This window comes from Argentina silus, assembly GCF_951799395.1.
Source record: "Argentina silus genome assembly, chromosome: 3".
Classification (NCBI taxonomy): Eukaryota; Metazoa; Chordata; class Actinopteri; order Argentiniformes; family Argentinidae; genus Argentina; species Argentina silus.
Window position 1 is genome coordinate 12,465,991 of NC_139657.1, and position 20,393 is coordinate 12,486,383.

A 20,393-nucleotide genomic window follows, 5' to 3' on the forward strand; every position below is an offset into this window, starting at 1 on the left:
ATTCTCTTGTTATACTTTTTTTATTGTAGATATTTATGATGGGTAAATCTAGTTTATTTCATAAAGATAGTTATATGCACTAAAATCAACTAAAGTGATACGTTCATCACAATTCGCTAATGATTAATCTATTGAATTAGTTAGGTTTCCTCATATAGAAATGTAGTTTCCTTTATATTAGAAGGTTAACGGCAACAAGTGGCGTTACCATGGGATTCGGGGTAACAAGTTCGCGAGCTAGTTAGCAAGCTAGCTAGCTATCACAGTAACTAGCAGTTAAAGACTTCACTCATGCCGAACTCCAGTATTCAGTAAGTTTTCAGAATTGTTTTTCATTAACTTCGGTAAATAACCTAATTTGAGGTTCATACGTTAACTATCAAAGGGTAGACTTTCGCAAGCTTGCTAGCTAAGTTGGTCAGCGTGTTTGTTGCTAACGTTACAGTAGCTAGCTAGTCTGTTAACTGAAGCCACTTCTACCTACTCAGCCAAGAAGACTATTTCGCAAACGTTAGTCTAATTAGGCTGTGTTTGTCTTGGCCTGGTTGGTGAGTTCCTCGAAACTTTGACAGTTCCGTTAACATAACATGTATTGGGTGTATCACGCACGACTGCAATGATTGCCATATATTTTTCATCTAATGTTATTTGTTTTTGCCTCAGTTGTAACGTTAGCCAATTGATGCCAGATCCTTTGTTTGAGCGAAAATTGACTGCCTGGTGTTAGGCAGGAATATGACAGTGAGTGAGCAACCACAACGCCTACTCAGTGAAATGAATCTGTAATGCCAGCAGTGTATTTGTAACTCCACTCGTGGCCAGGACCAGACACAAATTGAGGCAAAGTCGACGTCTGTGATGGGAAAACAATATTTATCTATGGCTACATAAATGGTTTAGCCCGTTACTTTTGAATACGGCATGTTTGAACTACTTTGATTTAACCACTCTTTTACTTCTCTTTCACTTCTCTTTCAAGGGAGGACTAGACGAGAGGACACAGAATCATCATCATGAGAAAAACTCACCATTAACGAGAAAAGTCAATGATGAAGTATCTGGTTCTATATATTCAGTATGGCTACCACCAGGACTGATATGCTCAGTTTGAGGACAAACACATCCTATGTTCCCTTATGCGGGACTGATCGTAATACTCAATACACAAACCTTATTGGAGTTATACTGTGCATGGTTATGTACAACAGTGAAATGCACATCATCTTGAAGATGTAAGGAGAGAGATGTTCAATATTTTAAAAGTTGCTGGAATGGATAATACCTGATACATTGAGTTGTAAGGACATTGATATCTGAGCTGGACAGGCATGGAAACAACGATTATTTTTGTTAAACATCCACAGAGTGTGGGTCTGTTGTGTTTCTAAACTAAAGTGAAGGAGGTGATTACATTAAAAGGTGGTTGTGTCACTAAAGTCACTCTGTGGCCAGTGAGCAGAGGGACAGAGACCAGGGACAGAGACCGAGGACAGAGGGAGGCTGTGAAGCCCAGCTGTGTGCAGTAGGCAGTGGCTGCAGAGCCAGACTATTCCCAAAGATGCTCCAGACCAACAACTACTCGCTGGTGCTGCTGATCCAGTTGGTGCTACTGGCCTATGATCTTTTTGTCAACTCCTTCAGTGAACTTCTGAGGGCAGCACCTGTCATCCAGCTTGTGCTTTTCATGTAAGTAGGAGTGGAAAGACACACTGATATTGTGATGTGTTATAGCTCATTTAGGTACTAATGTATTGACCTCTGATTTTGATGTTATAACATGGTAATAATTATTGTCATGGTCTCATTATGTCCTCCCTGAAAACACTGACAGTTCTGCTCACTGTGAGTGTTGTGCTTTGCCTCTGATGTGGTCATGTGTCATTGTGATTTTTCAGCATCCAGGACATAGCCATCCTGTTCAACGTGATCATCATCCTGCTGATGATGTTCAACACCTACGTGTTCCAGGTGGGCCTGGTGTCCCTGCTGTTGGAACGCTTCCGGGCCCTGCTGCTGCTCTCAGCCCTCTACCTCACCCTCAGCATCTGCTTCCACTGTTGGATCGTGGTACAATACTGTCAAACTCACATTGAGGAAACCCATCGGTGTAGCATGGAGAAAAGGATAGAAACAAGATTAATCAGATTAAAAAAAGATTTCATATGAATTGCTTCATGGTTTTGGCCGAGCAGGCATTTTAATTTTGTTTTCAGTATTTAACTCAGAAGAATTGATGTTGTTATCTTTTCGGTCCTCACAAGTCTTACATTTTAATTATGTCTGCTTTTCATTGTCTGTTTCTTTGTAGAACCTGAGGTGGCTGGAGTCAAACCGCTTTATATGGACCAATGGCCTCCAAGTCCTCTTTGTCTTCCATAGAGTTGGTAAATGGTTGCTTACTTTCACTATGCCCACTTCATTTACCAAGACTAAGTAATTAACATATGATAGTGTTGTTTATTCTGTGATGTGTTCTGGCATTAATTGATTATGTTTCTGTGTACAGCTGCAGTGTTGTATTACTACTTCTACAAACGCACAACAGAGTATCTGGGAGACCCACGGTTGTATGAGGATTCTATGTGGTTACGTGATGCCTTTGTCCGGGCTCGTCAGTGAAGAAATTAGAGGAACTCCCAACGTGCCTCTCTGAAAATAGAGGCAAGCCACACACTAGTGTGGACACTCACTATCTGGGCCAGGAATCTACAATGGGTTAACCAAAATGGACACAGCTCAAGAGACAGTACCAATCTAGGATGGACTGCTACAAAGAGAGGCAATAATTGACACTACTGGACACTGTGATACACAGATATGGGGCACAGATGATTGGGAGAAAAGCCTGTTCTCCTATACCTCTCTCTGGTACTGCATGGCCTATAATGCAAATATATCAATCAATATATAAAGTAAGACTTAAATAAACATAAGCCATGGCACCTTTATTGTATTGTATTAATCAGGATTGTCAGTCTAATTACATTGTGTGGCCTTTTGAAAGGAATGCTCTGTAAATAAAGTTGAATGTAACATGTTTACTTAAGCTACAGGGGTAAAACATGTAACCATTTTAGAGTTGAGTACTAAACTGTTCATCATTACCATTCAGCTGTCTAAAAGGCAATATTACTTCCCATGGAATGTAACTGTTTTAACAAATGTTTGCTATGAATTTAGATCAGGATTGTTACTAAAGTAGCTCAGAATACCATCATCACATTTTGGAATAACATGTATTTAGGAATCTTTTTTAATAGAATGGTTTGTGGACTAGGATGTGGATTGATTCTTTGTTACTCGTTCCCTGTCAGAGGCGTTCACACTCGGTTTGCCTTGTTTATAGGTTAAGGTGTGCTGTTTGCATGGATGGATGTTTATCATTTTTTTAATGTTGACTAAAATTGTATGTAAATCCAACCATTTTGTAATTTTATTAAATACAGTATCTACTTTGTTTGTTCTCCATGTTTAATTTTTTTAGCTGAAAAATCTGATAATGCAAATGAGAAAAACAAACCTAACTATAAAACAGACATTGTTAAATACTATAATCTCAGACCCAGTTTGACTGTAGTTATATTTAATTGAGGTCAAGATGATCACAAATTTGTGCAATATAGCACAGAGAGAGAGGTTACACAGCTTATTACCCTGGGGCAGGCCAAGATCATCATGAGTATGATCCTGGAGACAAGGTGACAGAGTAGAAGTAACAGACTGCTCTATTCTTATCTCAATAATTAATCTGGGATTGAAGTTTTAAGCACCACTCACAGCATACCCACTGAAAATAGCTAAAGATGCCTGATGGAGCTCAGTAAAACAAATTCTTCATCTGTGAAGATTATGCTAGAGCACCTCCTAGTGGAACTATTTCTTAAATGCAGATTTTAACCCGGTGGTTTACTCTCCTGTCTGTACCATTGATAATACAAACATTACTACATCAATGGGTCAAACAATAAGTTTGTTACAATTAACCTAGAAAATACAAACAAAAGTGTGGTTTCTTACAAATTCCTCTTTATTAGTGAAGGGTAAACCCAACACACCATTCTCATCCTGTCATCAGTGCAGCCCAATCCAAAACCCAGTATTTTGTGGTGGAGCCCGTGTGATGTCCATCTCCCCCACCACTGGAATGTTTGTCTGTTGTCTGTATTGGTTGTTCATCACATCAAAATCAGTAACTGGAAACACAAAGGAGGAGTGGATATTAATACACGACTCAATCACAACTGTAACTTGATTACAATTCAAGGGTGATGTAATTCAAGTTATTTTGACGGTTAATGTGAGGCTTCATGACTTCCTTACCATCAGACATAAATGCCGACCCAGAGTAGCAAGAAAAGCACACCAAATCCCATGAAGAGTGAAGCCACGAGGGAGATGAGCAGCTCCTTGTACACATCTCTGGTGTATTTTGTTGATGTTACCTCATAGCTGGGAGAGAGTTAAGGCCCAAAACATATGTTTACACAATGGCCAATGCAGTATCCAGTCTGTCTTAAACTTATCTGTGTAAGTTAGCACAGACACCTAGTCCATTAATGTTCTTATATGTATTACCCACTGGCACCATCCCAAAGGTGTTCTATTGGATTCAGATCCGGTGACTGGGAAGGCCACTGAAGAACACTGAACTCATTGTCATGTTCATGAAACCAGTTTGAGATGACTTTTGCTTTGTGACATGGTTCATTATCATGCTAGAAGTAGCCATCAGAAGAGAGGTAAATTGTGGCCATGAAGGGATGCACATGGTCAGCAACAATACTCAAATAGGCTGTGGCATTCAAGCGATGATGGATTGGTATTAACGGGCCCAAAGTGTGCCAAGAAAACATTCCCCACACCATTACACCACCTCCACCATGAGAAGGTGTACAGGTGTTCCTAATAAAGTACTCTGTGAGTATATCTCTATATCGCCCACTTCCTAGTAATACAGCAAGCACAGACATTATTAGGCATCTACTATTCCATTTGAACATTTAGGACCAACAGGGTGTGCAGGCTTTTGTTTCCAGCCCAGTACTATTACACCTGATTCAATCGATCCCTTGATAAGTTGAATTACTGTACGTTAGGACCGGGGTGGATCACTTGGAAGAATGCTGGAGGATGGAAGAACACTACTGTTAATTATCTGTCATAGACATCTATCATGAAAGGATACACGAAGAACCATGCAGTGAAGAACATTCCAATCGCCAGTAGGACCACAGTAAGGTGAGGGAACACTGCCGGGTTCACCGGACTGGTGTATCTGGTCATGGCTTCGAGCTCCTGCAAGCGGGGGTTGACAGACAGAGAGACAGACAGGTGCAGGTTCAGAACACGTAGCCTACGTAGTATACTCTTTAGAATATAACATTTCTGAATAAGTATGTTGGAAGAAATGTGTTTCGTGAAATGGCTAGTAGAATGAGATATATAGCAACCAGCTATTTGACAGCTGCTGGAGAGAAGTCTTGATGGCAATCCCAGTGTGAAAGTGGGAACATAATGGCTAACTTACTTTTCCACACATCCAAATAATATAGAAAGCGAATGTTAGATAAGCCAGTGTGGGTGGCTACTATTTTTGACAACTAGCCACAAATACTGATTCATTGAATGAAAATGCAGCTAGCGAGCTAGCTAATGTAGGCTAGCTATCCATCATGAACAGCAATAAAATGTCAACCACCAATGCACAACTAAACGGCACGTTTTCAATGAGAGCACAAAGCAAGGCAAAAGATAAACACTTCATAACCATACGTTATTCTTTGAACGTAAAAAGAAAAATTACAGATCACTTACCATTTTGTTGAGTTACTGCAGCAGGTTCAAGAGGAAAGGGCCACGTCTGTATTAGACTGATTTCTTCTTCTCCTTTGTTGTTCATGAAATGTTGTCAAGCCATGATACAAATACATGACTGCCACCCAGTGGACTGGAGACAAGTAAGTCTACCGATGATTTTTGAAATGGCCTGCCGGAGGAGGGGCACCGTCATCGGTGGCCAAAACTAGACTGCGCTCGCAAGCCCGCAACCTCTTTTTTTATTTGTGACGTCATCAAAGGGCGAAATGTTGTCACGAAATGTTATAAATCAAATGATATTTCATGTCACTCTTGTAATAATTTTCAGATGCTGCTTACCTGTCATCGTAGACATTTTTTTGTTCTGTTTTACATCAATGTTCCTTCAAAAAATAACTAATTGCGATCAACATTGTAAGTTTATTCTCAACCGTACCATTTCCCCGCTTAGGTTCTCAGTTGGTGTTTTCTCACTTTTCTCTTTTCGTTAATCCAGGAGTGAATAATGGATGAACAATCTACATATGTGGAGACAGAAGACCAGCATGTACATGTATGTAGAGAAAGCTATATGTGAATAATAATGATAATAATAATTAATAGAATTCGTAGAGCACTTTTCATTGCAGGGAAGAATCTCAAAGTGTTGTAATGCTGTGAAGACATTGCAAATATAATATTAAATTTTAGCCCAACAATATACACATAGCCGAACCTGCAGGCTAAACAAAGTGCAGTTCAACATCTAACCACCACAATAATCTGGCATTCGTTCAACAATAAAACCACTCGGCCTACTTGTTGTGTAAACCTGGTGATAGCTAGGCTAGTCTAGGCCACTGAATAATAATGTGTCTATGATTTAACCTTGAAGTCACACTCATGTGAATGATCATGTATCGTCAGGCTGAGTCCATGTCACCGGAGAGTGTGGATTCCACCCAGGGTGCAACAACCAGTTGCCAACTGCCACCAAGCCCCCATGTGTCATCTGACAGGGATGAGAACAGGTACCCAGCGTTTTTCCTGTCCGACGAGTGGCTCAGCCGCATTTGCTCGGACACAGTGAACGGCGCCTATGAAAAGGCAATAGTGCTGGAGGAGAGGTCTTTGGGCTTGTTTGGTGATGTCACCCAATCTCCTCCACGTCAGAGCTCACAGGGCAGTCTGACTGCTGGGGAGGAGGTATCTGGAAGGCCTGTCTCTGGGCGCAGTGCTTCCCCTCGCAGAAGGCCTTTCTCTGGGCGTGAAAGGAGGTCTTCTTCCTCCCACTGCAGCCAGACATCAAAGGAAAGCAGGGCTTCCTCAGGCCATAGGAGTGGAGGTGAGCTCCTCTCACCAGAGGCCAAGCTGATCATGATCCTGGCTCAGATCATCACAGAGGGCAGCGTTGGAACCCCTGGATCCATCGACCTTGGCCAGGCGTCTCCATCCTCAACCTCATCTTCATCCTCTCGGCGCTCCACCCCGACAACCACCATGGCCGCCAGCAACATTATTACCTTCGTCCTGGATGGCACCAAGAAGGTCAATGACCCTATTCCATCATACAAGTTGAGCCCGGAGGTGGAGAACTCTGTGGAAGTAAACCTCAAGCGTCTGCTCACTCTGGATGTTCAGGTCCCTGTGGTTGTAGACGAGGGGGATAACAACCCCACCTCCCACACAGACTCATCCAGAGGGAGCTCTCCCTGCCCCATGCGTGCCTTCCTGGCCTCCAAGGACCTGAAGGCATTCCTTCGAAGCACTAATGTTCGCGGCTTCTCCAAGCAACTCATCTCCCATGTGGCGCGGATCCTCCTGGAATCCAAGGAAGCCAAGACCGCCATGATGAGAAGATGCTCCTCAGACACCGCCGTGGACAAGCTGACAGGGGGATTAGACGACACCACGGACCAGTCCCAATTGGAGCTGATGTACAGCTTTGTGGAGGGGGCTGTAAAGAACCTGCTGGAGACCTTCCTGAGTCTCCCACACAGCCCCCCAGCTGAGACCTACCTGGAGGATTACAGCTGTATGGAGGAGAAGAACTGGGTGGCCTCCCCCAACTCCTCTTGTGACAGTAGTCTATGTTGGGATGCAGATGATGAGGAATCCCTGACAGAGACATACATGTCCTCCTCCAGAGAAAGCGTCCAGGAGCGTCTTTCGGATGTCATCAGCATCGGAACTCTGCTTCAGGCGGAAAATGGTAAGATGATTTTATAAAAAGCAAAGATTTTTAAATGGTAAGATTTTATTATTTTTTTTAATGATTTTTTAATGAAAAATAATTGTATTGATTTCATAGGATTGTATTCTACATGGTGAACTACAAGTGGCAATGTTTTGCTGTTATATGTTTTTTAAGATGGCATAGACCTACGTGTTTAGTATAATGCTGTCCCTCCCAAATGTCTGTATGATGCGAAAGTGCCTTGTGCTTTTCCAGCTCAAGAGCATAGCGCCTTGGAGGACTCTGAGGTCTCCAGCGTGGAAGGACTCATCACCGTCAACCAACAGGAGTTCGGCGTGGAAGAATTCATCAGCATGGACATGCTGCCACTTCATGCTGATGACACCGAGGTAACCTTCCCGGAACCTTCCAGCTCCATGGGCTTTGAGAGGACCCCTGCCACTCGCTCCAGCTCCACCACCAATAACAGCAGCGCTACCACTCCAGAGACTCAGACCAGGGCTGAGAGCACGGAGGTGGGATGCTGCCACACATTCTGCCCATGCCTCCGGCAGAAGAAGGCTGTTGGGCCTGCTGTTGAGGTATCACATCACCATCCTCCAACATAGAATTATAATATGCATTGAAGTGTTTTCTTCAGAGAATGCCATACAAGTCAGATGTCAAATGATTGTCATTGCTTTCCTGGCCTAATGTTGTTGTTGCTTCTGTGATTCTCAGGAGCCAAAGATCCCCCGAAAATCCAAGGAAAAGTCTTGCATGGGAAAGGTAACACTTAGCAAATGTAAACATACAGATATCTCATTTATGAATCTCTCTCTCACTTTATCTCTCAACATTATTTGTCTGTTGTCCATAATTTGCTTTTTTGCAGAGCTCCAAGAATTCAGTGGCACGAGTGCCTGGTAAGTTAACACTCTTCATGAACCAAAGCACAGACATAAGAAAGATGTGAATTCAGCAGCTAGAGAATGGGGGAGCCAAGGTGTTCTTGTTGAATATCAGAGTAACCTACTCATCACTCTCTTGTCACTGTTTTGTTTCAGCTGACGCTCCAGCTGCACAGAAGTCAAAGAAGCCTGGCTTTGCACGCCGCTTCGCTGCTGCCAGCTTCAGGGCCTTCTGCTTTGGATGCTGCCCAAAGAAGATCAAGCATTGATCATTAATAATAAAATTGGATCATTTGAGCTCAGGTTTGTTGTCATTATTTCTTGTAAATTGACTGATGTTATGTAAGCAATGAAAATAGATTGATCAAATAGAAACACATGTATTTTTGTCATCACAACTCTTTTGGATCACAACTCTGTAACTCAAGATATGCTGTGTAAACACTAACTACCAGCCCTACATAAATTGCCAAGTAATAGTCGTTCCATTCAAAGCTGACCGCCTCAATCCAATGGAAGGCTTTGGAGCCGTATTAAAACACTTATAACTTCAGGTCACTTTGTTTAAACCCTAACCCTAACATTTGTCATGGGCATTGCCCTAACCTGTGATGACCAGTGTCAGTTTACCCCTTCCTTACCCATTACCCTTACCAACACCAACAGTCTCTCCCTTTTCTGAGCATACAGTAGTGTTGGTTCAGGCAGGACGCTCTAATTCAACGTCGGTGACAGGACAGCTGGTTCATAAGTATGCATACAACCATCACATGTTCAAAGGGAGAGAGGATTATAAGCCACCAAGCTGACGTTTCTCCATAGCTTTCTACCGTTGTGTGTATTGCATTTGCTATGAGAGTATGTTTCATGTGGTCATCCCACCCACCACCTCCAGCCTCCACCCGCTTGGTTGCTGCATGTAGCCTTCCTGTGGGGGGTTTGATAAGCCATGGGCTCCATTTTGTATTTTTGTATCTTGTGGTCGTTTTACTCCAGGCAGGGAGCTATACAGATCGGAGCCATACAATTACACCAAACTTAAATGTATTACCATTTACATTAAATAATTGGTTAAACTGACGTGTGTCCTGACTGAACCTAGCTTATGGGTTAGTTTTTTACTGGTTTTTACTCTGTATTTGTCTCTAAAAGTATAATACATTATACTTTACCATGCTGTATGTGCCATATTTGAAGTGCTTTTATATTTTTGTGAAGCACATTCCATTGTGCTTATATATATCTGAAGAATTTTTGATTGATTGATTGATTTATGAAAATCAACTACAACAATAAATAATTGTTTGTGGTGTATATAAAGGTTCAGATGCATATTCCTCAGGTTGAAACTGTACAGGTGTGTCTTTTGGCTATGAGGATATGTAGCTACTATACTGGACTCTTTTTCAAAGTAAAGCTATGAAATAATAATGACACAAAGTCCATGCTTGGATGATGTGCATGATACACCGTAGTCTTCTACACAATGCACTCACATCCCATCCCATCGCACACTTAAGTCATTCATTTTATCCAATCACTATTTTATTTACTGCATGCATTCATATTATGACAACATGCTTTTCACCAAAAGAAAATGACAACAGCAAAGACTCAAATAAATGTATTGATCATGTATTAAAAACAAGATGGAGACATCTAAAAAGCAAGATTTAGAAAAGGGAGGAATAGTGTGAGTGTAGAGGTGGGAGTGGCTGTTGTGAAAACGCTTTGCAACATTATTAAATGTCCAATAAGTATCTTAGTAGGCTGAGGGCTTTAAGCCACGATAATAAATGTAATAGGATAACATATTTCAAAATTATTTGATTGGGGGAGTGTGTGTGTGTGTGTGTGTGTGTGTGTGTGTGTGTGTGTGTGTGTGTGTGTGTGTGTGTGTGTGTGTGTATGTATTATTCAGTGACACAGGAAAAAGCCTATTAGTTATTTTGATTGGAACCGGATTTCATAGCAAACAATGTTGACATATTAATGATACCACAATAACAATAATAACAGTAAAAATTATATGATAAAACAAACAAAAAAACATTATGAGGAGCATCGATTCATTGTTACAAAATGAAGCTATACAGTAACATTTAATGCATTTCTACCAGAGTATTTGAAACCAGTTGGGACCACCGGAGAGAGCAAAAGCAGTTCATATATACAGTGCAAAAGGAGAAGTGCTATGCTGGTTTCACTATGCTGGCTGGTGCATTATAAATAAGCTAAAACAGTACACCGTACTCATTTATGCAAAAATCATATTGAAAATATAGTACAATGTCTTCATATTTTGTCATCTTCAATATTAATTTTGAGTTCATGTTTTGGGTTGTTTTTTTGTTGCGTTTTTAAGATTTTACATCACTGGTGAGATTTTCAGTGCACCTGACCAGATTTCACTGTATTAGAGGCATGCATCTTGAATGCAAACATGGACACTCTTATTTGAGACACTTTTTTACACATGGGTTTCAGTAACACTGAACCAGACACCCGATGGTTCTGCCATCACTTAGAAATACACAATATTGCATGACGTATAAGGAACAAAACACAGAGTGGTCAGTGAACAATGGACAAAAAAGAACATTATTAAGAGTAGACTAATAAAAGACAAGTGCAGGTCAAACGTTGTATTATCCAGAGGATATAGTTATAAACATGACTCAAGGAGAGGGTTTGTCTGCATTTACTGGGAAGGTGTAGACAATGATTGAGTTAAATGAGTGTTCAAAGATCCAGGGCAACGCATAGAAAGGTTTAGAGTCCAGTGTATAAAATCCCCTACTCTTTCAGAAGTATGCATGGCTTATAACCCGTTCTCCTATTCACTTCTATAAGACCAGGTCACAAAATGGATGCCTCCATTGGTCCATGTGCCGCTTCAGCCATGAGATGACTTCTCCTTTTGAAGAGAAATGATTGGTCTAGTGGAATTCTAATGATATGCCAATGCTTTTTGGATACACACTTTGGATTAACTAAAGCAACACTCAATCCAGTGGCCAGTTACAGTATAAAAGTTTCCAGTGTTCTTGAAATATAGTCAGTGTTTAGACATGACAATTCAGTTATCAGCTGCTAAGAGCCAACAGTGTTCCAGTGTTCATACACATTGTGGTGTGCAGTGTTTCCAGTTATTTGAGTTCATATCCAGTCTTATCATGAGTCATTCAGTGTGGATTTAATTTGATTTACTACAATGATTCACTGTTTGTCTCGGTTTAAACTGTCTCTTTGTATGGGGTTGACCTTCATGGTTCAGATACCTGTTTAAATTCACTAGATTTATGTAGGTATCAAAAACAATTCAATGTAGCTTTTGAGATTTAAATCTCCTCTGTGTATAGTATATGTTATATATGCTGGTGGTTATTTTAGTTATGCTAGCCCCATAAAGAATGTTTGAGACAGTGAGTATTAAATCAAATTGACATGAATACAGCAGCCTGGTACCTAATTTACGACAGTCCAGCTCTGGACAATTTGTACCACTGAGGTATGCTGTGAAAGTGAGTAACTTATCATTTGCTGAGGCACAGTGTGCACATTAGAAGGAAAGGTTATTTCCAGTGTATAAAACAGTAATCCAAGAATAGTTTGTTTTTAGTCTGTAAGAAATGGTTACAGATAAGATACAAAACAAAAGTTCAGTATGGATAATATAAATCCAAAATGAATGCCATGAACATGTGAGTTGCTACGGTCTATATATTCACCTGTGTCCACACTTCTTTTGGAAACATACAACTTATTAAAATGATTTATGCCATGTGTTAGAAGGGACATAGTGGTATCAGCAATACAGAGAGTTATACAACCAAAGACATTACAATAAGAACACTGAGAGAGAACAGTGAGAAACTTCAGCAGTCATTTTTAAACGACTTCCACTGGCGTCCAGGAGAACCGTGTTCAATAAGACAGAGATAGAATGAAAAAGACCCACACAGAGTGGCAACACACATCCTAGTGACCACAGAGTGGGGAAGAGAGATGTCTGAATTCTTATATGGCATATAGGAGCTGTCGTGGATATTTTTTCTCTACATTTGTGTACCAAGTTTGAGAGTGTAACCAGTACTATTCAAACAGGATGAGAAGGCACCATAGAGGAGCAACAGAGGCTGTTTGTTTTAGGGCCACTGGGTCAGGGAATACAGAGCACACCAGTTTGCATGCTCTCTCTCACGCACAGCTGCTTTGAATGAGGAAATGGTAGTCGGAGTAGGGTGTGGCGGCTTCATTCTCCTCCTCCATGGCACAGCTCACTTCACTCTGTCAAAGAAAACGTCAGAGGTCACTCAAAGTTCATATATAAGACACATTTAATAATGTTTTTATTATTTTCCAGAGGATAAGTGGTCGAATCCTCCTCGTATTGAATCCCCAGGTGTACTCACAGACAGAGAGACACGGAAGTGATAGGTGATGTCCTGGAATGAAAGTACTGGTACCGACCATAGGTGAACTGTCCCCTTAGGAGGAGTAAGCAGAGTGGTCAGTAATATCATCTTGCTAAAAGGATCAGGTACATGAACAACATATAAAGGTCTTATTCTGATGAAGATAGCCAGTTGGCTTACCTTTGTGAATGTCCTCTTTCCACCATAGAGCTCTGTCTCGGTGTGGTCAGGACATAAGCGCCCTCTAGTGGCACCGCACTGCCGTACCCACACACTGTCACTGGAACTGAGGACAGAAGGAGACATTTAGAAAAATAAAATAAAAAAAGAACATGAGGTTGTTTTTCTTTTTTTGTCACATTTATTGATGTTGTTGGTACTGTATTCTTAACATACTGGAAGGTAACTATATAGTGTGAACTCAAGTGTCTACTAGTCAACAATGTGTGTAGACATTAAAAAAAAAGCTGTCATCCTGTTCATTGTGACTGAGCATTCAAATAACAGAGTTGACCTTTGTATTCTAATCTTCCTGGTTAGTCTTCCTGGTTCAGGTGAATGTTTATTCCCCAGTACTGTATGTGTACTTACGTCATGTGTAGAGTGATTTGTGAAATGGAGGAGTTCTTGCTTCCTTGGATTGATACAGTATAGCTATAGACAAACCAATGACAAAACAAACTATGTAAAGCAGAGATATACAGAGGTACCAACAATACCATTTATCTGAAATATATACTTACATTAAGTATCCCACAGGAAAGTCTAATGGAGTAAATGGAGTGGAGTAAACCATGAGTTACATTTGGTAATGCAATTGTATCTATACCCAAACATACCTGCAGCTGTCAGGAGACGGACAGCTCTGTGGTGTGATCTGTTGATCCGTCTCCAGGATGTGCAGATTTAGAGAGGGGGGAGAGCTTTCCACTGTGATGAAACAAGAAAGTGAGAAAGTCATTATTTTCTCTACCGTATACAAATGTAAGATACAGAAACTCTTCCTATGTATTTACTTGTGTCTGTGTGTTGGAGAGAGTGGTTTCTGTATGTGTACAGTATGTGTGTGTGTGTGTGTGTGTGTGTGTGTGTGTGTGTGTATGTGTATGTGTATGTGTACAGTGTGTGTATGTGTTTTCTTACCCTCTGTGTGTGTGCTGCGTTGTCTGCGAGGCAGTTGTTGCTGCCCCCCAGGCAGGCGGTTGGTAGCCCCCACACCGCCCAGAGGAGGGTCTGCAGGCGGGGGTCTCTTAGCCTTGGCTAGGTACATGGGCGCTGAGGTGTGACTGAGGCGGTTCCTGTAGCGACCATCCTTGTCCATAGGCCGTGACTTGGCCTTCTTGTTGATGCTGCCAGGCGTGGGGACTGGACTGCTTAGTTCTGAAGGAGAGAGAGTAAAGAAAAGGATCATGTGATGTGTGTCAAACGCTTCATTTGGGCTGATGGGGATGCAGATGCAGAGTTTCTTACCTGATGTCGATTGGTTGTTACTTGGTGACAGAACCGTGGCTGATTGGTTGCTTATGGAAGTTGTGGGTGGGACTGCAGGATTGGAGAATGAAGGAGAGGATGGGACTGTATCTATACAGAACAGATACAGTAGGTATGCAGAACATAGACATTGACTCGATACTCAAGTATAGGCAAGTACTACTGAGATTGTAAGAACCTGAGAACAAAACAAGGCAATATTAATGTTGACATTTTAAAGCCAATTATGTATCTACTCTACACAGCCCATTTGAATAGACTCAATGACTCAACTGACAATTGAAAACACTCATAAGGCATAAACAATTGTCACAGGATTGACTGATTGACAGATTGACAGATATTGATGTGTGTCAGTGTGTTAGTGTGTCAGTGTCTGCCTCTGACCTGGAGGTGCAGCGGTGGTGGACTGAGGAGCATAGGCCTTGCGAGACGATCCCACTGCAGACCGCGTCCTGTATGAGTCAGAACACACAATGAGAGAGAGGGCTACAGACAGACACAGACTGAGGTGAAGAGAGACTGCTACTATCACATTAGCACATGTAATAGAACAGTAATAACTGGTGAAAAATATAAAATAAATAAACGCTGAAATTGCAAATGACTGTTTAAAGATGTGGATTTGAAACGAATAGATTCAGCTTTATCGTGTAGGTGCTGCGGTGAAAGTGGTTCTTAACCTCTAACCATACTCTTTACATATGGTTGTATTGGCCTACATGTCATGTTACAGAGTGTGTCAACAGGAGCCATACTGTAGATCAGTGATTCATAGCCTCTTGAGACACAGGAACAGAAACGCCTAAGTAAATACCCAACCTTTATTAACCAAAGATGAGAGAGAGAGAAAGAGAGAGAGAGAGAAAGAGAGAGAGAGAGAAAGAGAGAGAAAGAGAGAGAGAGAGAGAGAGAGACACATGATCAGAGGAGACATATGATCCATAAGATCGGAAGAGAGGAAGACAGAGCATACCATGGACAGACCGGTGGACAGAAAGTGACAGTAGCAGTGAAGATGGGCATCCAAGAGACGTGGAGAGAACAGGGGGACACATAGCTACAGAAGACACAGGACAGAGCAGAGGAATGAAGACACACCGGGAAAAAAACAGTACAGGAGCAAGGTGTGAAACGGAGGTGTGTGGTTCTGCTGCGGACACACAGTACATACCCATCCTTCTCCGTGGCGTCACCTCGGTGGTGCAGTGTCAACACGTACAGTATGGACATGGAGATGACGCTAAGGGAAAGGATGAAAGACAGATTCATTACAGCCTCCAATATGACGTCACCTCACATTACCCTCTCTCTATCTGGGCCTTTCCTGATCCAGATTCCCAATCCCTGTTTCTCTCTCTCTCTCTCTCTCTCTCTCTCTCTCTCTCTCTCTCTCTTTCTCTTTCTCTTTCTCTCTCTCTCTCTCTCTCTCTTTCTTTCTTTCTTTCTTTCTTTCTTTCTTTCTTTCTTTCTTTCACTCTCTCTCTCTCTCTCTCTCTCTCTCTCTCTCTCTCTTTCTCTCTCTCCAGCTCACCTGAAGGCCATGACGATGACCAGTGCCAGGATGGTGCCTTGCATGAACCTGTGGCTGATGCAGCCTTGCTCTGGCGCCGGGCTCTGCAATGACAACAAACAACACAGGTCAAACACACCGCCTAAACTGTACACTCGCAGAGAGAGGCAAACGCGATCATAAATGAACAGTATTTTAGTTTTTTGTTTAAAATGCAGGGACCCAGACCTTGCTCCCAGGTTTGACTGGCTTCTTCTTGAGCGGGCCACTTCCAGTCCTGCTGAACTGACTTCCGATTGTGCTGGAGATTCAGGAATATCAAACCAAATCAATGAATCAATTGGCCCTTATTTACCATCTGTCCTCTTTCTCTATGACACACACTGTACACATACACATACACATACACATACACACACACGCACACACACACACGCACGCACGCACGCATGCACGCACGCACACACGCACACACACGGCTCCCTCTGTCCCCTCCTCTCACCTGATGGTGCCTCCGCTCACTGTACTCTTCATGCTGTCCAGACGGCGGAGCTTGGCCAGCTTGCGGCTCCAACGCTCCAGCTCATCGATGCGTGTCTCCAGGTTGTCTGTGAGCTTGCACAGTTCCTTCACTGCCCCCACGTTCTCCATGAAGATACGGTCCTTAGAGGGTGGGGGGAGGGGGGGGGGGCAATGCTGTCAGTATCTACTGTATGTGTGTGTGTGTGTGTGTGTGTGTGTGTGTGTGTGTGTGTGTGTGTGCGTGTGTGTGTGTGTGTGTCTGTGTGTGTGTGTGTGTGTGTGTGTGTGTGTGTGTGTGTGTGTGTGTGTGTGTGTGTGTGTGTGTCTGTCTCTGTGGGTGGGTGGGGGGGATCAGCGAGGGCTCTGTTACCTTGTTGACCACCAGTAGTTTGGGGATGGTCTCTCCGTTGGAACACACCACATCCCCTCCCTCCTTCACCGCCTCAGGCAGGATCTTCTGGACCTCTTGAGCGATCACTCCTGTGGATGAGAAAATCCACGCCTGGAGGGTTATTCACATGTGCATGCAGACACAGGTGCACACAAACTTACAAACGGCGCATGGAAAGACAGCATGGAGCAAATAATGAGCACTTTCTTAGAAACATCAATCACACATGCAAATGACAGAGGATGGTAATCAGTGCATTCCAAGGGCTGCTGCTATGTTGATAGTTTGTTACACAGAGCCAAAAGCAAAACAAAACTCCAGCGCTATATGTTACCAGTCTCTGAAGTGTTCTCTATGCCCACGGTGGCAGCAAACTCAGGCTTGTAATGATAATGAACCAGCCTCATCTGAGAGATCCGTTTCAAATTGTCTGTGGTGTCCACCTACACACAGAGGATGACAGTGATACACATGCAGACGCAGGGATACGATGGTCATGGAACTACAGTCAACGACAACGATGCATTGATGCAATGAACAGAAGGCTGTGAAGAAATGCTGTGAATCACAGTCGAAACTGCACACTCACATAACGATGCTGCCAGGAACATTCTGAGCACACACAGTCGATTCATGATTCATGGTTGTACACACACACACACACACACACACACACACACATATATATACATACAAACACTCACACACTCTCTCTCTCTCACACACACGCACACACATACACACACACACACGCACGCACACACGCACGCGCGCACACACACACACACACACACACACACACACACACACACACACACACACACACACACACAGAGAACCTAGTCCTGACCTCCTGTATGTTCTCCTTGGCCCGTATGTCAGAGGGGTGTACCACGGAGCCCATGACCTTGAGGTTGCCGTGGATGACCATGGCCTCGTCTGGCCGGTCCGTGTTGATGCCCACCCTGCCATGGTGGTACACTGAGTCAGGCAGCTGGCCTCGCTGCCACAACACCTCACTGTCACTCTCAAACTGACCCGGGTTAGACGCCTGAACACAGGAGGGGGAGGGGGGGGGGGGCAAAGGAACACAGGGATAAGATTGAGAGAAAATAACACACACAATTTGACTGTAAGGAGCGCTGTGGAGGCATTTCAATTGAATGGCTGCATTGTTTACAATTTTCTAGTTTCTTAGACAGCCGTTTACAATACTGCACAAAAGTCTTTGAATACAGAAATAACATTATAAGTAATAATTCGATAATCACTTCATGAGCACCAACTTTTAGGTAAAAGAGCTGGGCCTGGGAATTGCCTAGGCTATTTATTCATGAATACCATTCTTAATGCTTCTAATGCTAATGAATTATGCACAATGCACTATTTCACAAGCTGCCAACAGTATGCTGTAGCACAAGTATAAGAATCCACAGCACAGGCAAAGACTCTAATATTCCTAAACACTGGCTAATTCAAAATGTTCTCTCCATCTGTCATAATCTGTTTGATATTTCGAAGATCACAGACACCAAAAACAAAGGAATGCTATTTACAGAACAGGACAGACAATGTTACGTTTGAAAATACACAAACAAATGATTTGTGGAGTGACATGGACCATGAAAAGGCAGACAGATATAACAGTCAGACAGGCAATCATTGGAAGAGGACGGTCAGACAGACACGGCCAGACTGACAGAGGTTACCCTGACGATGATCCTCTCGGACACCTGAGCAGCCACTGTGAAGCTCTGACTGTGGGACTGGGCCTGCAGTGCCACCACCAGCATGAAATATCTAGAAAAAAACACACACAGATGTCAGCACACAAACCTGGCTGCATGTACTGTACACACGCTTGCACGCATACGCACGCACGCACGCACACAAATGCACACACACACACTTTGAATTGTGTAATATCATAGTACCTCTGGTCAGGGTTAGGTTTGCCCTTCTTCCTCATGTTATTGGCTGTGGTCTCACTGAAATGTAGCCGCCCCACGGTTACCTTGGTAACTTGCTCCGGAGGCAGAGTCACCCTGGATCTCACACACAAACAAAACACTTTGGTATAGTGTACACTTCAGCACAACCAGGTGGTCTTTCTCTTTTCTCATATACTGATATACAATCCCCCCCCCCATCCCCCCTCCTCCATGTAGAGCCCAGGAGAGGCAGACTCACAGCACTGGTTTGAATGGTCTCTTGCTGCGGTCGGACTGGGACTGCTCCACATTGATAGACTGATTCATGGCCTCCAGCTAAAAGACACAAGACAGGTTGCTGTGGTTAAAACACTCTGTTGGGCTGAGCATCATTATGTTGAACACTGAGTCAGAGATGACCACCTTCCCTCCTCCCTCACCTTGACTCCATTGAGTTTGAGATAGAAACAGTCTATGGGCTGAAGTCCCTCGTTAGTCTTGATGTACTTGGGGTCTCCCAGCATGCCCACGTATACTGTGACCTGGAAGTGGTTCTTCTTCTGGCAGACAAAGGCATCATCAGACAGGGAGAAGTTGAAGCCCTTGTCAGCGTCAACGCGATAGGTGGGCATTGGGCTGAGGAGAGGGACAGATGGACAGACAGGTCAGTAGTGGAACTCATAAAAGGTGATTTATCCAAATGCTCTATTCAGATGCAAGTCCAATGTGATCTGCATAAATATTCAAATGACCAAATGACTGTAATTCAAAGTGTGAACAGGTCTTTGTGTGTCCCCGTCAAATGTGAGAGAACACTGTTCCACTCTTTGACACCAGGGGGAGACACAGCGCCACAGTCATTCTAAAGACCTTGGACTGTACATACCCCATAATGATTTAATGAGGTCAAACAGCCATCAAATCTCCTGGTACTCCATGTGAAGTCTTTCATCTGGATTCACATGTTTCTAATGTGAGTGTACTGCATTAACAAGTGTGAGTCACCTAAGGACGGTTCTCATTCTCTGTTTTGGCATAGCAATGTGCAGAAGTAGGTGTTCGCAAATTTCTCCTGTATTCTCCCCCCCTCGCCCTCTTTCTTAACCGAAACCCTGCACTTGCTCACTCCCCCGCACGGCTCACCTCAAAGGAATTCGTAGACCTCCACAATCCTTCTCTTGCCTCTCTTCACCCTCTCGAGCTGTATCATTCTCCCCCCCCTGCGCCCCATTATAAATCTCTCC

At 43.0% G+C, this 20,393-nt stretch overlaps 3 protein-coding genes across 3 annotated transcripts in view; 1 reads left to right on the forward strand and 2 right to left on the reverse strand.

The window, feature by feature from the left end:
• Nucleotides 1-210: 210 nt before the first annotated feature.
• Nucleotides 211-3,454, forward strand: tmem138 (transmembrane protein 138). The gene is made up of 5 exons (XM_083666185.1): nucleotides 211-311; nucleotides 980-1,686; nucleotides 1,896-2,067; nucleotides 2,309-2,384; nucleotides 2,507-3,454. The coding sequence occupies exons 2-5, from the start codon at nucleotides 1,559-1,561 to the stop codon at nucleotides 2,617-2,619; spliced, it is 489 nt and encodes a 162-aa protein (XP_083522311.1). The 5' UTR covers nucleotides 211-311; nucleotides 980-1,558; the 3' UTR covers nucleotides 2,620-3,454.
• Nucleotides 3,455-4,006: 552 nt separating this feature from the next.
• Nucleotides 4,007-5,910, reverse strand: tmem258 (transmembrane protein 258). The gene is made up of 4 exons (XM_083667365.1): nucleotides 5,815-5,910; nucleotides 5,186-5,295; nucleotides 4,321-4,449; nucleotides 4,007-4,193 (listed from the first exon to the last, which is right to left on the reverse strand). Exons 1-3 carry the CDS (start codon nucleotides 5,815-5,817, stop codon nucleotides 4,323-4,325), a joined length of 240 nt encoding a protein of 79 aa, XP_083523491.1. The 5' UTR covers nucleotides 5,818-5,910; the 3' UTR covers nucleotides 4,007-4,193; nucleotides 4,321-4,322.
• A 6,897-nt stretch (nucleotides 5,911-12,807) lies between these two features.
• myrf (myelin regulatory factor) overlaps nucleotides 12,808-20,393 on the reverse strand; it is a gene marked incomplete at its 5' end in the record, with an annotated part of 19,864 nt that continues 12,278 nt past the window's right edge. Inside the window, 20 exons of the mRNA XM_083665837.1 lie at nucleotides 12,808-13,173; nucleotides 13,299-13,373; nucleotides 13,482-13,587; nucleotides 13,893-13,955; nucleotides 14,141-14,231; nucleotides 14,445-14,681; nucleotides 14,772-14,843; nucleotides 15,180-15,247; nucleotides 15,769-15,852; nucleotides 15,967-16,035; nucleotides 16,327-16,409; nucleotides 16,534-16,606; nucleotides 16,808-16,968; nucleotides 17,198-17,307; nucleotides 17,553-17,661; nucleotides 18,069-18,269; nucleotides 18,913-19,018; nucleotides 19,153-19,305; nucleotides 19,409-19,485; nucleotides 19,590-19,785. Coding sequence (XP_083521963.1) covers nucleotides 13,084-13,173; nucleotides 13,299-13,373; nucleotides 13,482-13,587; nucleotides 13,893-13,955; nucleotides 14,141-14,231; nucleotides 14,445-14,681; nucleotides 14,772-14,843; nucleotides 15,180-15,247; nucleotides 15,769-15,852; nucleotides 15,967-16,035; nucleotides 16,327-16,409; nucleotides 16,534-16,606; nucleotides 16,808-16,968; nucleotides 17,198-17,307; nucleotides 17,553-17,661; nucleotides 18,069-18,269; nucleotides 18,913-19,018; nucleotides 19,153-19,305; nucleotides 19,409-19,485; nucleotides 19,590-19,785 — 2,224 coding nt within the window. The 3' untranslated portion in view covers nucleotides 12,808-13,083. The remainder of the gene's footprint in view (nucleotides 13,174-13,298; nucleotides 13,374-13,481; nucleotides 13,588-13,892; nucleotides 13,956-14,140; nucleotides 14,232-14,444; nucleotides 14,682-14,771; nucleotides 14,844-15,179; nucleotides 15,248-15,768; nucleotides 15,853-15,966; nucleotides 16,036-16,326; nucleotides 16,410-16,533; nucleotides 16,607-16,807; nucleotides 16,969-17,197; nucleotides 17,308-17,552; nucleotides 17,662-18,068; nucleotides 18,270-18,912; nucleotides 19,019-19,152; nucleotides 19,306-19,408; nucleotides 19,486-19,589; nucleotides 19,786-20,393) is intronic.